The 20,462-nt window shown below is 48.0% G+C and overlaps 1 protein-coding gene across 1 annotated transcript; it reads right to left on the bottom strand.

The window, feature by feature from the left end:
• Positions 1-4,420: 4,420 nt before the first annotated feature.
• Positions 4,421-9,333, bottom strand: INHBB (inhibin subunit beta B). The gene is made up of 2 exons (XM_041408079.1): positions 8,406-9,333; positions 4,421-5,749 (listed from the first exon to the last, which is right to left on the bottom strand). Exons 1-2 carry the CDS (start codon positions 8,806-8,808, stop codon positions 4,974-4,976), a joined length of 1,179 nt encoding a protein of 392 aa, XP_041264013.1. The 5' UTR covers positions 8,809-9,333; the 3' UTR covers positions 4,421-4,973.
• Positions 9,334-20,462: the final 11,129 nt, after the last annotated feature.

Here is a 20,462-nt window from a genome sequence, read left to right as displayed (position 1 = left end):
GAATTCCAGAAAACCAGATTCAGGTGTGTCTTTACTCATATTGGTGCTAGCCTGAATTACATCTGCAGACTTTAGAGGAGTTACTGTAGACTGACATCAGTATTAACAGAAACAGACTCCCCTCTTTGACAGAAATTTGTATTTCTGATCCATTTTGCAAAATGTTTTCCCACCCTTCCCAGTAGAAACCACTCCATACAAAAATTATCCTTATAAAGGATGCGTTCAGTGGGGGAGTTTCCCTCTTCTCTAGTGGCAGGGCAAGTGCAGCAGTTAATTTTCAGCTGCTGAGTTCATCTCTCACAAGTGACAAAGCAAAGAAGGTGAGAGCTGGCAATTTTGGAGCAGGTGTCTATTATGTGTGGAAATACGTGATGTATGCAGAGTTAATCCGACAAGTGCTCTGTTGCACCACATTGTGACAGTCACCCTGTTCACACCGTCCCCACTAACAGCAGTGGGAGGTCCAGGATGGGGTTTTGCCTGTGTTAGAATGTTTTAAAGGGTTCTCCAGCTCCAGAGATCGATTCTGTCACATGACAGAAGACAATGATTTAGCACTTACAAAATCGAGTTCAAAGCCTATCAAAGACAAGAGAGAGTCACCAAGTCACCTTTGGGTGGGGGGGTATGGATAGGACCCAGCTGGTTTTTGAGGTAGAACACCTTACCTGGCATAAAGCAATGAAACTGGATGCTCGGTTTTATAAGGATGGGAATGACAGATGGGAACACCCCAAAATTTTTGAGAAGCAGCCATCAGGCTTGGCCATCTCATTTTTCATTTTGCCCGATTTCAAAAATGCAGGAAGCTTCACAAAGCAGAATTCCTGCACTCCCCTGTAAAAAGCTGGCAAGAGCAGTAGCTTTGTCACATCTCTGAAAAATCAAGCCCAAACTGTCTCAGATTGGTCCCACAAAATTAAAGACCATTTAATTTCATTTTAGCCTCAGAAATCTGTGTGACAGGTTGCTGTCAGCACCAGGATACAAGAACACCTCACTGTCTGTAGCAGAGAGCAGAGCAGCAGAGCTGCCCAGAGCAGCAAGTGACTCCATGCTGCAGAAAACTCCAAGCATGTTCAGTTCACATCGATTTCTAGAGTCTCACACGAAATAAAAGGACCTGGGAGCCTGGACAATGATCCAGTTCTTCCCACTCCCAGGTGATGCCCCTCACACTATCCTGATATTCATGCTCTTCCTTGCACTTGTTTCTGTCCCATAAACACCATGACTCTACAAATGCTACTCTCTAGCTACAAATCGGGAAGCAGAGAAGGCAGGGATATGGGAAGAAAGCTGGGAAAGACTTGTATACCCCAAGAAAAGGGGTGCTTTTTGATGGCCTGTGTGAAAGGGTTCAGGATCCCAAGCTCGCTTGTGGGTTTGCAGCAGGATGCAGAGCACAGTTCCTGCCCCTCACTCCTGGCCAGCCCAGGCTCAAAGCATCCTGGCTGCCAGCAGCTCCCTGTTCCCAGGGCTGCAGGTCCAAACCCCTCGCCAAGCAGAGCACAGTTCCTGCCCCTCACTCCTGGCCAGCCCAGGCTCAAAGCATCCTGGCTGCATCCTGGCTGCCAGCAGCTCCCTGGTCCCCGGGGCTGCAGGTCCAAACCCCTCGCCGACACACCCTGGTCTCCTCCTGAGCACAGCAGTCCCAGTGTCCCATGCAGGGTTTGGCTTTGACCCCAGGAACCAAACCCTTTCAATTAAGAAGGAAACCTAACTGGAGCCAGCCTCCAGGGCCTTGCATTTCAATGGGCAAGATTTCTTAATATATCCCATTTTTTAAGGGGCTGCTCAATCTCATTTATAATGACAGCGTCATATTAGAGCAAACATGCCTTCAGAGTGAAGGGGGGTGTATTGGCCACCGATTTCAAGGGGAATTTATTGAACTCATCAGTAGCCCAGTTGACCCACGGAATGAAAACCAGAGAGAAGGCTGCTGAGAGGTGGAGCAGCAACACTGAGTGGTTAGTGGCTTTGACAATCAATGTGCAGCTCTAGGTGGTGAGAAAGCTGTGAGATATTCAAAAAATTTGATCTGGAGGACAAAGTTCTGAGAAGCAGATTGTTGACACAGTCACAGCAAATTACTCTTGCAGGTCTCCTGTTTAAGCCTGGCTGTGAGGAGAGCTGGGCAGAGCTACACCTGAATGTGAATTGTAACTAGAACCCATCATTAGTTGCATGATCTTGCTTCTTCAACACTTTTCGGGTTTCAGGGTCAGATCTAACATTTGCTAAGTCAACAGAGGTCCTTCTGTCAGCTTCAGCTGGCATTTGCTCAGGTCTCTAGGAGGAAGAATTTACCTGTGAAAATCAGTTAAATCAATATCTGGATATAAGTGCACCTGAGTACTTAAGTATTTCTCAACATTTTTGAGGGCTTGTTAGTAAAAGGGAAATATTTTACTAAAAATAAAAAAAAAAAACCTTTTCTTAGTGTCAGCTAGTTTTTGAGGGCTTGTTAGTAAAAGGGAAATATTTTACTAAAAATAAAAAAAAACAAAAAAAAACATTTTCTTAGTGTCAGCTAGTTTTGGGAAAAAAAAATTTAATCAAACTTACTACTGGTCCTTTATTCCTGGAAGTGCTTTCCACATCTAATTTTTTTTTTTTTTTAACTTCTTCTAAGCAGTCAGGGAGTGACCCAGAGAAGAAGTTACATTCTTACACAGCAGGTGAACCAGGAACTTGCTGTAAATGACCTGCAGGTATGCGGAACAGCGCCGTTCCTGCGCCCAGAGCCCCTGCACTGCTGCAGAGAGAAAGAAGCAGATGCTTACATGTATAGACAGCAATAAAACTGGAGTGTAACATTTTTAGGATCGCAGCTGAGCTCTCAGACAAGGCTTTCTGCAATGACTAATACGACTACGGTCTAATGCGACAGTTCACCGTCTGCAGCCTATTCAGTCCCGAAAGTAAGCAAGTTCCTCCAGATGTTACACACTGAAAAAAGAAAAAAAAAAAGAAAAAAAAAAAAAGCACATCCAGTTTTCAATCTTTTTTATTTATTTAAACTGTACACAAATGTAAAATACTTCAACAGCAAATCTAAGTGAAAATTGTTTGGTTTAAATTATTATGGAACAGAACCTAAAAGGAACTTTATTAAATAAACATAAAAATTGGATTTAAAGGATGCACATATTGTAATGTATTCTACAATAGTCACTTTTTTTTCACTCTACATTCCATGTGCGTATGGTATAGAAAAGACACTGAATAGAACAAACAGAATCCATTTTGTACCCTGAAACAATTGGTAGGCCTCGTGAGGGATTGCTCAGTATGACTACATGATATATGATGGCTTTGCCATCTCATAAAAATTATAACTAATATGTTGGCCTCTTTGGTTCCAAAATTTCTGTATAATACATTTAACTGTATTCATTTTTTGCTGCTATAAAAATAACATTTTTTTTCAAATGGCAGTTTTTGACTAATCATGCAACTAAATCAGTGCAAACATTAAAAGCAATCATTCGCTTTAAAAAAGAAGCAAAAGATTTAATTTCAAGTATAAAAAAATATAAAAAAGTCATATCATAAGTCCAGTTTTGTCTAGTATGGGTCAACACTTTAAATTGCATAGCTCATGCGGCACCTGTTTACCTAGATAGTGAGCAAAGATAAGTGCACTATCAAGTACCACTTTTCAAGGCATTGAAATTTGCAAGTGCTATTATACGTGCATTCAAGCAGTTTGCAAGTGCTATGCTGTATCATTATTTTCTGATCTTTATGGCCATCCTTGACACCTCCTGGTAAGGAAATTGAAAGCACTCTCCTCTCTCCTCCTTTCCAAGACTCGTAAAAATGTTCCTCGCCTGTTATTAAATGCACTGCATTTCCCAGAACGTCTCCACTCTGTCGCTGTCACTCCTCTTTAGGGTTCATTGGTTTAGCCGTGGTGGCCACTGCTTGTTTGCTCGTCCCCCACGTGACGTAGCCTTGCCGAGTCCCCCACTGAAGAACACAGATTGCAACTTTTGACTTTTTGTTCTTTGCACAGTGAGAGATGCCAACAGTTAACACAGTCCAGATATGGTATCGATTCCCTTTTCCAAGACACGGCGGGTGTAGCCAACCATGGGTTGCTAGTGGGCAGTAAAAGCATCGGATCACGCCAGCCCAGCTTGTGACTCCGCAACGGCCAGGTGTTAGAAATACAGCAGTTTCTTACATGTCTGCCCCCTTTTCTCTCTCTCTCTCTCCCCCCGATGGAACCACAGGATTCCTTGCTGGAAGTGCTGTAGCAAGAAGTGGGTATCTGTGATGTTTATGTTCAGATAAATTTAAATTAAGAGGAAGTGATCACCTCCCAAAGCAGGTGTCCTGCAGCTTCCTGTTAGACCTAAGAGGTGACAGTCAACTTTTTTTTTTCCTTTTTATTTTTTTTTAATTTTCTAAGTTTGGTCATTTTGACACCTGCGTGCAAGAATACGTTGTGTTCTCACAGTCTGTGCTTTTGCCTGAGCAAAGGGAGCTCATTTCGGTCTGGCTTTGCCGGCAGGCGGGGAAACAGCTGCTCAGCCGTTCACTCGTACTGGCAGGCATTTAGGTCCATCGTCACTGGTCACTGACTTTCTGTGCTCATGTCCCTTTTCTGAGCTGCCTCGTGTGTGTGTGTCTGTGTGTGTCTGTGTGTCTGAGCGCGTGTTTGTGTGCGTGCCCACATCTCGTGTGTGTGTGTGTGTGTCTTTAAGATATTTCATAGCATTAACTTATAAGTGATAGAATATATAAGCGTCCATGATCCACAAACTGCCACTGTCCTGACACCAAAGTGAAATGATTATTTTTTTCTTTTTTTTTTTTTTGTCAAACTTTTCCACAGTGACTTTCCAACACTGATGCCTGGATACACAGTGAAACTTCCTCCAACACCATCTTGTACGGGAATGTTTCTCTCTCTCTCTCTCTCTCTCTCTCTCTCCCCCCCCAAAACACACCTTAAATCAAGCACAACCACATTCTTCCACAATCATATTGGGAACGTCCCTTTTCACAATGTTGTATTCATCATCAAAGTACAGCATTGACATTGTGCTAAGTTTGGTTGGAATGCAACAGGAGTTCACGGTGCCCGGGTTCAGCCCCCGCATTCGGTACTGATTCACGACAGCGGTGTGAAAGGAGGAAGCCGACCCCGGGACACCGGCCAAGTAGGCCGGGCAGCTCCCTTCACAGTAATTCCCATAGTAACCTGATGGTGCTATGATCCAGTCATTCCACCCAATGAGTCTAAAGTCAATGTAAAACTGTTGCCTGCAACATAGATTGGTCCTGCCATCGCACTCCAGGCCTCTTTTCCGGATCCTGTGTTTGTTATCAGCGAGGCGGGCTTGCACCACTAAAAAAGGCCGGTGGGATTCCTCCCCGGGGTCCACATAAATTGGCAGCACTGAATACTCTTCACAGCCCTCACATTGAACATCCAAGTTCAGTCTCCTTTCTCCTCTCTCAAACAGAGCCTGGATCGCCTCTGTCATGGGAAAAGTGTGCCAACCACTTCTTTTGAGATCAACTTTCTTTTCAACCACATTCCACTTGTTGCTAGTGTCCGGGTCTTGGAAATAGACTTTGACTCTTACTTTTCGCCTGCTGCCTTTCTCTAAGACATATGGAAGCAGCTTCAAGTAAAGCCACAGGCTGGCTTGAACGACAAACAAGTTCTGGTTCCCTTCATTTGAGATGAAGAAATAGAGGCGGACTCTAGATGAGGCCAGATCGTCTGCAAGATAAGGAGAGATCAGCAAGATTAAGTCAAAAAGGAAATGTTAGCTTGTGTGCCATTCTGGATTCAGGGACAACACTAGAGCACAGCAGATCGAGCGAACAGTGACGGGGCTGTGCCAGTCAGAAGGCATGCACTGCATCAGATATCCCCAATTTGCAATTAGAATTCATTGAAAAGGGGACTTCCCACAGCAGCCTTCAGCATCGGGCTGTACTCGGATGTGTCAGATCCACAGACATCAACAAGAGTTTTACAGAATATATGTTTTTTTCCAGAAAGCCAGATTTAAAGATGCTACAGCAGCACCTTGAAAAAGACCAGCACTAGGACTAGACTCTGCTATCTCATCAGTTTAAGAATAGTTTTAACGTTCAGCTACCTGCCAATTCTCATGGGGAGAGCTCTTTCAATAACCACTAAAACGCCAATGCCAAACCAGGGATTTTGTTTCGATTTGCACATATTCTCGCTGCGGTTTAAAGGAGAGGATTCACGAGACAGAACGGAAAATATTTCAGTAATGTGCCTGCTTGTCCAACAGATCAAGCTAACCCCCACTTAGTCTGGTAGAATATCAGCTATTATTAATCTTTTCGATCTCTGCCTTTTCTCCCCAGAACGATGAGCTCCCATACGAGGCAAGGCAATGGAGCGGTTGTTCCCGCTGTAACGCCGTTATTGGCTGTTCTCAATACGCTTTTCAGCAACACCAGAATTAAAGGAGAGAAATTGTCACAGAAAACCAAATGTCACCAAATGTCTGACATAACCCCTTATTTGTAAACAGAAGAGCCTGCTGCATGAAACATTTCAGAAATACCAGCGGCCTTCCTGCAATTTTGTAATGTAAGTCCGAACTAAATTTGGTGTAGGTGATAAATGTGCCGGCCTTTATGGCGGAGACCGTAATTCTGGTCCCTGAATCAAAGCATCCCAATCGCTATTTAAAATTATTGCTGGAAAGGCATTTTCTCATCTGCCCTTATCAGTTTTGCTTCCGTCTGTACAGAGCTAAATGTAGATTTTTTTTCTGCCTTTTCCTTCCCTAAGAATCTTTAGCATTTTTGTCAATCTCTGAATGGGATTTTTTGCGTAGTCGGCGTCTTCATTTGTTACCCTAGATGCCTTTCAAATGTGCCTCCAGAGCCCATTCAGTACCTTGTAATAGTTCAGTGACAAAAATTTTCACTGTGTTTGTCTACGTTTTACATAAAGTCAATTTTGGAAGTGTTACAAAAGACAGCGATTGACTGAATACCAAATGGAAGTACAAGCCCACCCCCAATCTCCCAACAACATCCTATTAAAAAATAATAACCCCCAAAATGTACACTAAGAAAGCCTTTCGCATGTTAGTAAATACACAACTTTTTCGTAAACTGTGGTGACAGTGACAGAAAAAGAACAGTACGGTACTGCTGCACCGATCCACATCACTTGTGTTGTGTGAGATTGTGTGCGCTCATAAATTTTGTATGTGAATATAACAAGCATATGTATAATGCAACAGATCCCATAGATACTGTAAATGTATATGCCTTTGGTAAGTGGGAGGGTAGATAAAGAAGATGAGTGGGCAGCATACAGGATAGAAAGAGATTTATTTTGTGGACAAATGATATATAGATGCCACAAGAAGATAGAGAGAGGAAAATGAAACGAGCGATAGAGTGATGAAGGAAAGGAGAGATGGGCAGATAGACAGGAGAGAGGTAATTCACAGAGTGATGGTGTTCCAGCCAGATGTGCAAAGTTCACAGGGACAGTGGTTAAACTACTGGAAAGCTGTGCTGAAGGGATTCAGTGACACATAACTGCAATGGCTGGACAGGACTGAGATGGCTGGTACCGTGGGGATGGAGGGCAGTTAGTAAACGGACTGACAGACAGACAGGAGACAGACACACTTGGTAGGACACTGCATGCAATGGACAAACAGACAAGGCCAATACTGAAATGAAAGCTAAATAAATGGAAAACAAACGAAAGAGAGGATGGGCAAATGCAAGCCTCGACAGACAGATGCAGGCAGTGAACCAGATGAATGTGCAGGGCAGACAGACAAGGCAAGGGATGCAAGAGATGGAGCGGGACAGGCAGAGGAGGGACAGTGGGACACGCAGGGACAGAGACAAGCCCCGGTGCAGCTGGAAGGACGGCCGGAGGGGAGCCGGGGGCACAGAGGCTGCGGAGGGATGGAGGGACAAGAGCAGGGAGTTGCAAGGCGCAGCCCGGGGAGAATCCCGGGCACAGGGGCACAAGCAGGGAGGACGGGAAAGCGCGGGCAGGGCCAGAGCGAGACGGTGCGGGGCAGAGGGGAGAGCGAAGGACAAGCGGGTGAGCTGGGCGGCCAGGTGCCTGTACCAGGCCGAAGGACAGCCGGGAGGACAGGCAGGGCGCGCAGGGGGCCAGGCAAGGGCAGCCAGGGAACTGCTACGGGTCAGGCAGGCGGAAAGAGAAGGTGGGCAGGAGGACAGGCAGGGCGAGAAGGAAGACTGACAGAGGTCAAGCAGGGGGACTGACAGGGGTCCAGCAGGGGGAATGACAGACGGGGCGAGGCAGGACGGGCGGGGAGCGCGGCAGGGCAGGGGCCGCGGCGGGTCGGGCAGGGGGCGCGGGCGGCGGGGGCGCGCGGCCGGGCGGCGCCCACCTGTCTCGGCGAAGCTGATGATCTCGGAGACCGGGTCGTGGGCCGGGGGCCCGGCGCTCGCCTGCCCGTCCAGGCTGGGGATCTCCACGCGGCCGTCCTCCCGCACCTTGCCGGCGTGCAGCTTGCGCAGCGCCGTGACCATGGCCGCCTTGGGCACGGCGTGCGTGATGTTGGGCCGGTCCCGCATCTGCAGCCGGCTCAGGATGTGCCTCTTCACCGCCTCCAGGAAATCCCCGTCCACCTTGCCCGGCTCCTCGGGCCGCCGGAAGCCGCAGGAGGTGCATGTGTCCTGCGGGGAGCCGCCGGCGGGGGCCGGCGGGGTCGGGGTGGCCGCGGCGCCCAGCAGGAGCAGCCCGCAGGCCAGCAGCGCGGCCAGCACCCCCCGGCGAGCCGCCCCGTCCATGGCGGAGGAGCGGGGGGCCGAGCTGGGGGCCGCCCCGGAGCGCCGCAGGGAGCCCGTCTGCAGGCAGCGCCGCTCCGAGCGCTCCGCGGCGCGGAGGGGGCGGTGGCAGCCAAGCTGGGGGGCCGCAACCGCTCCGCGCAGGGGGGGAGCCGCGGCGGAGGGAGGGGGCGCCCGGGGAAGCGGCGTGTGCCGCCGGGGAGGCGGAGGGGGGAGGCTGCACGCGCAGGCACCGAGGGCGAAGTTGGCGGCGGGGGGGGGAACAGGCTTGGCGTGCACGGAGAGAGCCCGGCTCCACGGGGGAGGGGGACGGCAGCAGGTGAGGGGGTGGCTGCGGAGCCCGGGGAGGAGGGAGGGGGAGCGGGGAGCGAGCCGGAGGTGCGAGGGGATCCGGGGAGCAGGGGAGAGGCGGCGCCGCTCTGCCCCGGTGCCCCGCGTCGCTTCAGAGGGGCATCCCCGGGCGCAGTCGCTCGTGGTCCATCGCTCGCTTCGGCAGGTCCGGGCGGGCCGCGGAGAGGAGCTCTCTAGTCCAGCGTCATTGAGGGGGGTCAGGGAGATAAACGAAGCAGATTTATATACAATCCAATTTATAGCCTGGAAGGAGGGGGGGGGGGAGAAATGCCACTTGTACCCCCCCGCCCACTCCGCCCCCGCAAGACAATCCGTGGGTGCAGGTCTCTGAGCAGGTCGGCTCCGCGCCGCTCGGTTGTCCCCCTTCAGCGCCCGCTGCTTCTCAACGTGCCATCAAAGTTGACCCGGAGCATAGCTGGGGAGGGAGCCAGGGGCGGCGGGCAGGGGGTGCGCGGCTGGCAGCTCCACTGTTGCGAGTCTTCTCCCCACACCGTCCCGCTTATTATTAGCGAGATGCTTTTATTTTCAAAGCAGCGCGGAGGGTCCGGAGTCCGGCGCGGATGCGGTGGCGGCGCTCGGGGACCCCCACCGCGGGCAGGGCACCGCACGCTGCGCGACGCGGAGCGGAGAAGCGGCGCGATCCCGGCGATCCCAGGAGAAGCTGCACGGATCCACTCGGTCAGACCAGCTCTTCGGCTCGCTCCCTCGCTTGCTCTTTTAAACAATATCTCCCTTGTTGGTGGTTTGGGTTTTATTATTATTGTTATTATTTTAAGTGTGATTTTTGTTGTTGTTGCTGCTGCTGCTGCTCCAGTTAATCTGTCTCCCTCTGCGTCTTTTTGATCTTTCGCTCGCCTTGTGCTGGCTTGAACGCTGTGTTTTGTTTTGTTTGGGGTTTTTTGTTTTGTTTGGCTTTTTTGGTTTTTGTTTTTTGTTTTTCTTTTTTTACGCGTCTGATGTTCCCTCTCGGATCCGCAGTGAAAGGTCTCGGGGAAGCTGCTTGCTCCTCTCTTATCTTCTCTGATCTCCTCCTGCTAATTTTTCCCCCCTGCAAAATCACGACATTGTGGCACTTTCTACTGAAACTTTTATACAGGAGTTAAAACCACGTGGGAACTCCAACCTATAACAGAGACGCCATGGGTTCCTCACTATTTAGGAGATTAAGTTAAGTCTTTTGCCCCCTGGGCTATTACAGTAACTTCCTGATGTGGAAATATTAACTATGCTGTTTCTTTAACTCCCCCCGTCCCCTCCCTCCCTCCCGGTTCCTGCAAACACACCCACCACACACCGGCTCGCGTCCCTGTCCCGTCGTCCGGCAGGACGGACGGACGGACCCCGAGCGGCTGCAGCTCTGGGCCCCCTCCCGCCCCGGCCGGGAGATGGATGCCCCCTTCTTCCCCCCCCTCCGCCCCCCCCCCGGTGCTCCTTGCCTTTTAAGCACTTGAAAGAAGAAGTCATTAGAAAGTTTACCGTCGGTTGGCTTTGCGACGGGGCGGGTTTCTGTTTGTTTGTTTGAATGGGCCGGGTAGCCGGGGCGGGTGCCGGGGACTGTGTGTGTTTTCCGTGAGGCAGGAGGGACGCGGAGCCTGGCGGAGGCAGCAGGGGGAGGGGGACCGGGGCGGCGGCCGAGGGGAGCCGGGAGGGGAAATAACGGGACCGCTGCACTCCCGCAGCCGTGGCGGGGAGCCGGCAGCACAGCCGGCCCTGCCCGCGCCCGGGGACCGGGTTTTCCTGCGCGCCTTCGCGGGGCAGCGCTGTGGCGGGGGGTGGGGGGAGCGGGCACCGAGGCAAAGGGGATGGCTGTGACACCCCTCACGGCGGGCGTCAGGAGAGATTCCCGCCCGGCTCCCGCCAGAAGCCCTGCCCGGGGACCAGCGGCCAGGGACCGGGGCCGAGGGGGCGGGGGGAGAAGCCCGGCGCACACCGGGCACCACCGGGGCGTGACCACCGAGGTGTCACCACCGAGGTGTCACCACCGAGGTGTCACCACCGAGGTGTCACCACCGAGGTGTCGTCACCGCGGCCGCTCCGCGCCCCGGCCGGGCCGGGCCCCCGCGGGGTCGCGCTCACCTGCGCGGGGCCCGCGCGCGCCGCCGCCGCCACAGGGGAAGCCTGGGCCGAGGGCGCCCCCTCTGGGCCGCGCGGGGAAGCGGCGGCGGGGCCGGGCGGGGTCACCGGGACAGCGGCACCGGGACAGCGGGACGGGGACAGCCGGCATCCCGTGCCAGCCCTCCGACCCACGGGAGGACCGGGTCGTGGGGGGCGCTGAGGAGGTTTCCGCGGGCCGGGCTGGGGTGTCAGGTCCCGCAGAGGCGAGGGGCTGGGGCTGGGCAGCGGGCGGTGCGCGCTGGAGCCGGAGCTCTGCGCTGGGCGAAGGAGCACCTTGGGCTGAGCCTCCTGCCCGGGCAGCCGGCCCTTCTAATCGCATCTACTTTCCTTTTTTTTATTTTTTTTTCTTTTTCTTTTTTAAAATAACAAAGAAAAATCTACCTTCAGGAATGAAGACAACTCTCAAGACCTTCAGTTCTTTCACCGAGCCAGATGGTGCTTTTCAAGGGCAGATGCAGGACACACAAATTTCAAGCATGACAGCAAAGAAGTCCCTTCTGCTCGTTTCATTTTGTAGAAGAAGAAAATAATAAAACTTCTCATTGATCCCTGGACTGCACTCGAGTGAGAGCTGTTAGATGTCACTAATACAAGCAACTCAGGAGTGTGAAGAGGGTCAAGTGGAGGATCAGCTTATTACTGTGATTTAAGAATGGAGGGGACAAATGCTATTCTCATCATAAATGCTTTCTTTCTTCTTCTATACTGCAAAAGGAAGGACATTTAATGCTGTGCTTCAAAGTCACATTACAATCCAAATCTAATTGTTCGTGTTGGGTTTAATATAAACAAAGTCTAATTGAATATACAGCTTTGTAAATCCTCAGCATCACTGGAGCTACCCTGATGAGAGATCAGAATTAGGTACAGTATTTCCTCCCTGCCAGTAACAGGTTTTGAATGGAAAGCCTGGAATGTAAAAAAAGAAATAATGCTAAAAATCCAATCACTCTGACATCCTGTGAGCTAATAAGAGCACGTGAATGCAACAAGCTTAGTACTTCACAGTAATTAATTTGACAGCAAAGAGCTAACAAGAAAACAACAGGCAGAGCAGTGATGACTGGTTCATAGAGGTCACTGTCAAGAAATACAAGACATAGGTGCTAACACAGTCCATCTCCCTTTGGAAAAAACTATTTCATTTCCCCAGTGAAGATGAAATGCCAAAGAGGGAAAATATAAGGGGTTGATGGGGATAACAAATCTGGCAAGGTATTTCTAGCAGTAAAACAAGGTAGGGGTTTTCTTTTTTACATATGGGTATTTTTAATCATCCCTGTTACTCACTGTAGTGGCATGTTTTGGTTTTTGCTTCCCCCCCCCCCCCTTTCTCAGTTAGCCAAAGCCATTTTGCATATTCAAATATTGGGAAGACTTATCTTCTCTCACAATTACTAACAAACTAATACTCTAATAACCTCTATTGTTATTTAAAGTGTGTCCAACACAGCATTCTGGAGGCAGTTCTCATACAATGGACTTTCTCTGGCTTTCTCCTAGAGAAGAACTTAATCAAACCTCAGATGCTTTCAGGCAGAAGAGCCTTCGGGGAGAGCAAACAGGGTTCACAGAAAGAAATGTGGCATCTGATTTCTAATCTCGCTCAGGGAGCATGGCCTATTGATTGAGCCATAAAGCTCTGTTAATTTTAAGATTTCCTCAGCTTTCAGTTCTTTCCCTTGGGCATAAACTTGTTGCTTACACATAGTGGCTGAACTATCAGGGAGAGGGTAGCTTCACATTCCCCGGCTCTGCTCTCTTCCCCTCCTCCCCTCCATTCTATTTGTTCTGAGCTCATCTGCGTGAGGATACATTTTCACACACACCTTCTCAAACCGGCTGCTATTCATCTGATTCAGGGTCATGCTTTTCCATACATTAAATGCAGGGGAAAACTGGGAAGGAAATGGCTGGGATTTGTGCTTGACGGGCAGGCACACGATTAGCCAGAGAGCCCTGCTGTGAGAAGGTACAGCGTCGGAGGGTATTTTCTGTAGAATCATCAAGTCTCATGACTGGAATCTGATGCCTATAAAAAGCTACTAGTATAATGAAAGCAGTATAAACTGAGATCCTCAGGCAGTGTAAGTCGGCATGTTCCCGAGACATCCGACTGCTACAGAATCGTGGAACGGGTCAGGTTGGAAGGGACCACCCGTGGGGCCATCAGATCCAACCTCCCTGCCCAAACAGGGTCTTCCTAGATACAACTCTTCCTTTATAACCTAGATATTTGCTTATACACATTTTTCTCAGGGGTAAGGATGCAGAAGTCACTCTTGGAGAGGCCATTCAGTGCAGCCCTGAGCTAGAAGCTGAGCAGGAGGCGATGGCACAAGGAAGCTCCCTCAGTGCACTGTGTTTCCACCATGCCCTCAGTGGGACCATGAACAATTTACATTAGTGAAGGATCTAGCCCTTCACCTTTAGCTAAAGCACTTTTTATGCACTTAAACCATTAATAATATCTATTAGGTAACCTTACTAATCCCTTTGAGGTAGGATTTTCTCTACTGTACTGATGGCTGAACTGAATAAAAGCTTCACATACGAGAGGCCTGGTTTGCACTAGAAATGCTTCTCCTTTGATAACTAGCAAATACAAGTTTTACTAGCACAAGCATCTTTTTCTGCAAGCGTTTCCCAAATAAAATAGGCTATACTGGCAAAAGCACTTTTTTTTTTGCTCATATAGCTGCATCTATATGGGGGATTTTTGCACGTAGTGAAACGCAATCTGTTTTAAATGGCACTTCAGAAGAGCATTGCTATCCCACAGAAGTTTCAAGGCTAGACCTTGAAGTATATACTTCTGCCTCATATCTGAAAGAGCTTTTTACAAAGTGGCCATTGTCCTCTTGCAGGAAATACAGAAAAGCTGAGACACACAGGGGTAGGCTGGGAGTGCTCTTCTCTATCTGGAATTTGTGTTCATTACATTCTTTAACCTCAGATGAAATTATGTATCTGTAATCAGACTCACTCCTCACTACACAAAATTACTTCTTGAATAAGTGTGACAAAGACAGTGGATGTTTCAAAAGCAGCATAATTCTGTATAAAAGAAAAGTCCTATTGAAAATCAGGTGGTTAAGTGCCATTCTGAATGACTAGACATTTTCTGATCTGTCAAAGATAGACCTAACTCATTAAAAAATAAAAACACTAAGAGGTTAATCTGGTTTCTTCGCTCCTGCCCATGCTTCTTTAATTGAAAAACGTTTGTTAACAGAGATTTGTTCTCTAAAAGAAAGAATCCTACTCTGAACAGAGTTTGGAAGAACAGAGGTTTAGCAGACAGAAACAAAAGACCTGACCAAACTGGGAACTCTTCATCTAAAGCAGGTACAACGAGAATCTGAGTCACAGTGAAATACAGTAGAGCCCTCAACAGGTTTTGAAGAGCACCTATTGAATGCCAGCTTTCAGCACAAGTGTCAGGCAGGATGGGGGACATGGGGGAGACAGCAGGACAGGGTGGCAGGGGTATACTCACAGCCTCAGCCTCCTGCTCCCACTGCAACTGCTTCAGCGTGGCTGGAGTCCCACTCCCCTCACCTCAGCTACCTGGCTGTGCTTCATGGGCAATGTGTTGGCTGGCTGATCCTCTTCAATGAGCCCTCCATGCTCTGGGAAGGTTTGCAGCCGAGCCCAGGTTCGCAGTGGGGAATGAAGCGTGGCTGAATCTCGTGCCCGTGGTGCAGTGCAGCCAGGTCCCTGCCTCAGACAGGTCTCTATGCACAGCAGTGTCCCTTTGCCAAAAGGGCTGACTTCAGGGATCTGCTCCAGTCTCCAGAGTAAAGGGACCAGATGCCATGGGGTGGATATCCCGTGTGATATTCAGAAGCTGTCCTCTGCTTGTTGGTGGCCCAGAGTGTTCTTGTTTTCCTCGCACAGTCTGTCCTCTGCAGTCCAAAGCCGTAGCCTTATAACCAGGCAGTGACTTCCTCTGAAGTTGCTTGTATTGACCTAAATAGGTTGGGGCGGGTGAGGACACACAGAGAACATGAAAAAGCTGTGCTGGTTGCCCAACAAAGAAGTGTCTGCTTTGTGGTGAGCACTTTTAACATATAAGCACTTTTAGCATGCTGTAAAGAACATGATTTTCATGTTTGTTTAAGTTCACACCAAAAGGCTTGCAAAGTAGCAAAGTGGGTAAAAATAAAATCTGCATTTAAGTGGTAAACAAAATACTTAAAACTTGACTTTTTGTAATTTGAATGCTACTTACTGAGGCAGCGCATTTAGAAGTCCACGGGTGCTTTTCTTTTGTCATCCACCCATGACTGATGTATCCGACAGATCCAGAAAATTAACTTTAGGATGGAGCAATGTTAAAATCAGCTGTCCTGAGAAAAGCAGTGGTTATCAGGGAGTGGTGACAAGATGGAGATGTTTCCCTCAAGTTTTAAATGAAGCTCAGGATCAAAAAATGGCCGGTAGCTTTGCAATGCCATAAGAGAAATGAAGTACTTGAGTCATGTCACAAAGGACAATCAGTAGCACTCCATGAGTACTTGAACACAAGCTTTTTTTTTTCCCCACAAGCAAGTAGCACAATGTAGAGGAAGTGTCTACACCTACTTCCTGCTGACAGGCTGCAGCCAGAAGTCCTGGGCTTAGGCCTGAGTTTCTCTCTCTTTACCCCATTTTCACTAGCTGTGAGTTAGGATGACAGCATTCAGTCCTTTGTAAGTTGCTTTGAAATGAAGAAAAGAGGCATACAAGAATTCATCTTTTCCATGGAGCTTGACACAAACAGCATGGCCTTGGTACTGTATGTCAAAAGTAATTTTTCAATCTGTTCATAGTTAAATTGCACAGTTTTGTTTCCATGAATCTTATTATATTAAACGAAAACTGTTGTGCAGTTTGGCTCTTTGCAAAAGAATGTCAGAGTGAGATTTGAAAGTTGATTGTGACATGGTTGACTCTCTGCTAGGGCCAGGATCAAGGCGCTGCTGTAAGAGCACCAAAGTGCCCCAGTTCAAGCAGGGAGGCTCTCCCACTGGGGCAGAGCAGCAGCAGTGTCGCAGTTAGTGGAGCTCTATAGATTCAGCCCAGCTGAGAGCTGCCCCACACGACTCACGCTCATCTGCCCAGTGCTGTTTAGCCACTGCAGGCCTCTGGCTAGAATGTTCACACTGCCTCACCCACCACGTTTGCTGCATGGACATTGGCTTCAAGCAAGGTCCTCTGCTACCACACTAAATCACAGGAGAAGGTTATTAACAAATATTTCTGAATCACCTTCTGCCCTGCTTAGTATCTATCAGTCATAAGTCAGTGCCTGAGTATGCTGCAGGATTGAAACAAAATGGGTTGCAAGCGCTGTATGACTTGGATGCAACCTCTGCCATTTCTTCCAAAACACATGAAAAAGCACTTACACTGTGACAGCTTTTTCACTCTCCAGCCTACAAACAGGTCTTCTTGTTCTGCTATTTCCCTGCCATGATCTTACCAGAGGTGGGGGAGCTTATTACACAAAGAATAACCCTCAAACTTCTCCACAGCCCTTTGCACTTCTAAGTAATAATCTTGCCCCCTCAGTGTTTACAGCTGTGGTTGAGATCCTTACCAAGAACATTATTAAGAATAAATTATAATACGTGGAAATATTACTGTGAAATATACTGATACCATTATACCAGGATAAGAAAATAAACCACTGCTTGAGAGATGGCAAGAGCAGAAGCACACAGATCATGTTAAGCAGACATTGGGTCTTACAAACATACACAGGTACTGAAGTCTTAGCAGGGTTCAGAGCTGCAACAGGAAAGTGTGTTGTTCTAGGGTTTTTTGCTTAAAAGATGAGAGAGAGGGCCTAGGGGAGGGGAATGCATAAAAAAGAAAAGGATGAACTTTTTTTTTTTTGGCTACTCCACATGGGGTTTTCCTCTGTTTAAATGCTGAAGGACAGAAAGATTTTAAATTAAAATCTTAATAAATATAGCCCTGAGGCTAGTAACATTATTACATCCAAGATGATTACAGCACCCAAGCCACAAAATACATATATATATTTATTTGAAGCATAATAAGCCTCAGTATTTAGTTAGAAGAAGGCTAGGCAACTAACTGACTTCCAAATTAGTGAATTTTCCATTCCAGTCTACCTAAAGTATAAACCAACATGGCACCTGGTTTCTAGAGTTTGTTTCATTTCTATATAAGATAACATTTTTACTACTTACATTTTAGGTATAAGTATATATTTTTCAGATCATATGCATGAGAGTTGGGAGGAAGAAACCCAAGTTTGCAACAGGAGATATGGATAATTATTAAGCTTCATTGTGAAAGAGGGATCTAGGTCCCCCAGATTGCTTGAGTAAGGCATGTTTGCCTTTTTCAGTTGATCCTAGTCTCAATATAAGTTTCTACACTCTACGTGTTTGTGTACAGCATTGGGGTTTTTTTAATTATGGAAATTTTTAAATAAAAGATACAGGGAAAATATGGGATACAAAGAAAAGGATACAAGCTGATAAAGATGATTAAATCATAGAGCAACTGCGGAGTGGGTCATGAAGTGTTATAATCCCCAACTCCCCTCTGCTTTCTGCCTCAATGTGTTAATGCATCACACTTTAGTACAGTGACACTTTCAGCCCTAGGTGGAAATTCACACATGATGAAGAGGTGGAGGAGGATTTCCAGATGGTCAGACCTCAGGGAGTGCGAAAAGGTGGGGGGAGGAAGGGAGAAACTGCTGAAAGGAATCGGACTTTGGTCACATCAGTAATTTCCAGCTGAAAATGGAATATTAAAAAAACCACCCAAACCCCAAAAAACAATCACTAAGGATCCCATACCGGGGCCAGGTGCATTCAGGTTTGGACATTATGTGTGATAAATCCTCACCAATACTGGTTGTGAAAGATCCCTAGGAAATATTGGTTTATTTGTGTGCAACAGAAAGGTGTGAGCTTCATTTCTTTGGCCAAATTTTATTGTTGGTACTAAAGCACCCTGACACAGACCCAATTAGTTGTTTTATTCTCCACAATTCCTCTTTACTAGAGGTTATTGTGAACTGGTACTTGCTCTGAATTGTGCACAAATTTTCACTCCATCAGATGCTGTACTTGGCTGCTGCATCCTTTGGGACCCTCTTCTGCAGGGCCACCTCTACAAGAACAGTGAAGGGCACTGAGAGAAAATGCAAGGCCTGCATCCAGTTGGTCCCAACACACCCCAAAACAGGCCCCACTTTCCCTTTAGGGGAGCATAAGGCAGCAGCTGCTATCACACAGCTGGACTTCTCTAAGATGACCTCATTTACTGTGGTCTTTCGGGGCGAATGGGAAGGTAGTCATGGGCCAGAGTTCAAGGGGTCTGGTCCTTCAGGGTGAAAGGTGCTAGAGCATAAAGAATTAGCAATAGATGGTATTTTGTACAGCCACAGCTTTTTCCAGATGTCAGGGTTAGAGAAAATTTTAAGATAACCAGTTATTTAGGCATCACAGTACCCTATATTTTGTGTGTATGTGTGTTAAAGATAGTCTCTTCATAACGACATAAAAACTGAGCATTAGCTGTGATGGCTTGGACTGCATTTCTAAGGCTGCTTGTTTCATTCAGCTTCAGGAGCTCCTCAGGTCATAGGCATTTCCCCACCTCAAAATGTGCACTCAAGCTGCCAGTGATGTGCAGTCACACTGGAAAGGTGCTTTTGTTTAATATCATCAGTATGATTGCATACTGTTTGTCTGTATTTCCTGGACAGCAGCTAAGTAAATTGACCACAGCCTGGTGAACTACTGGAACAAATATCATGAGAAATAAGGCATAGATTTCACTTTGGGGAAACATTTTCTGGGTGTCCACTCCCTGTCACTCCCAGTACAAATCATATTGTGCATGCAGGTCAGGACAAAGTTCAAGGAGACAAAAGACACTTATTCAACTTCTGCTAGAGCAACTTGAAATTTGTGAAACGTTTGGTTTTAGCCGCTGCTGAATTGCTACCCTTATTAATTGACTTTCTATGTTAAAATCACTTGTGTCATAGCAAATGCAAAGAAACCTTGAGCATCTGATGTGGTAGCGACTTCCATAATGATATATTTAAGATGCCCAGGTGCCTGTTGCTGGCTTTAGTGGCAAACCAAAGGCCTCCAAGCCTTGCAAAGCTAGCAGCATCCATCTCAGACTAAGTCCTTTACAATGACTAGACGAACATCTCTGACTTTCTTCCCTAAGGACTCAGTGCAGCAGGTGTTTTCAGTCAGCCCACCTTCCAGATCAGGTGTCCAAAAATGCAGCAATAAATGCAATTTTTTTTTTCTTTTCTGTTTCTAAAAGAGCCCAAGGTGGGTGGAGGATATGGGCGTAGGCTATTTTTATTCATACCTTAATTTAGTCAGTAGTCCAACAGTTCATGAAGAAGAGCTGGGCTCAGTCTTCTGTTCTGCCTGACAGGAATCCCAGGGAGCATGAGAGACAGCTCAGGTGTTCTCAGAAGGAGAAGGCCATGGGGTGGTGCTGGGACAGGAGCACTCCCCAAGCCTCCAGTTGAGTCAGTGCGTGACCAAAGGGAGCAGGAACCCACAACTCTGTAAACAGACAGTTCAGGGAGCCACAAGCCCATGCCTCCCTTCTTCTCACCCTGCTAGCCAAAACATTTGGAACTAGCTAATTCACATGAGACCAGCTTTAAGAGGATGGAGGCAGTCCCCTCCCTGGCACCAAGCATACCCTGGTAAGCGCACTCTGCTGGGAGAGGAGGCATACACATTCCCCGGGGCAGAAGGGAATTGAGCCATGTGAAATTCCCCATGTTCAGCACTAGCCTTTTGAGTGCCGAGCACAGTGTATACAAAACACTGCTGTGCTGCCAACCACCCTGCCTTTCCCTTGCATGAACGGACCCACGCTGTGTTCCTGGAAAAAAGCCAAGAGAGAGCCTAAATTGTGAAGCCCAAGGGATCCTCAGCCCCCAAGCAAGGTAAATTTAAGAGGCTGTGTTGCCTATGGCTTGCTCAGGCAGAGGAGCAGCCTCTTGGTTTTGGTGGCTGCCATTTTGAGGTAGAGCATGGCTCAGGAAGCATCACTTCAAAAGGCAAAGATTTGCAGCAGCTGCCAAGAACTGGCATTGCAACACTCCTCAGTGATGCCCAAGTCCTTTTCTAAGCCTTCTTCCCCCAAACTAAAACATCACTGTTGTTGCCATGCTAGCA

This window comes from Onychostruthus taczanowskii, unplaced genomic scaffold, assembly GCF_017590055.1.
Source record: "Onychostruthus taczanowskii isolate IOZ18803 unplaced genomic scaffold, ASM1759005v1 scaffold10, whole genome shotgun sequence".
Lineage (NCBI taxonomy): Eukaryota > Metazoa > Chordata > Aves > Passeriformes > Passeridae > Onychostruthus > Onychostruthus taczanowskii.
This window is presented reverse-complemented; position numbering and strand designations above follow the sequence as displayed.

Excerpts from the sequence above, each read along its gene's own strand:
- INHBB (XM_041408079.1), bottom strand. The coding sequence starts at position 8,808 with ATGGACGGGGCGGCTCGCCGGGGGGTGCTGGCCGCGCTGCTGGCCTGC. Across the intron at positions 5,750-8,405 it reads CATCAGCTTCGCCGAGACAG|ACGATCTGGCCTCATCTAGA; the intron begins GTGGGCGCCGCC and ends CTTATCTTGCAG.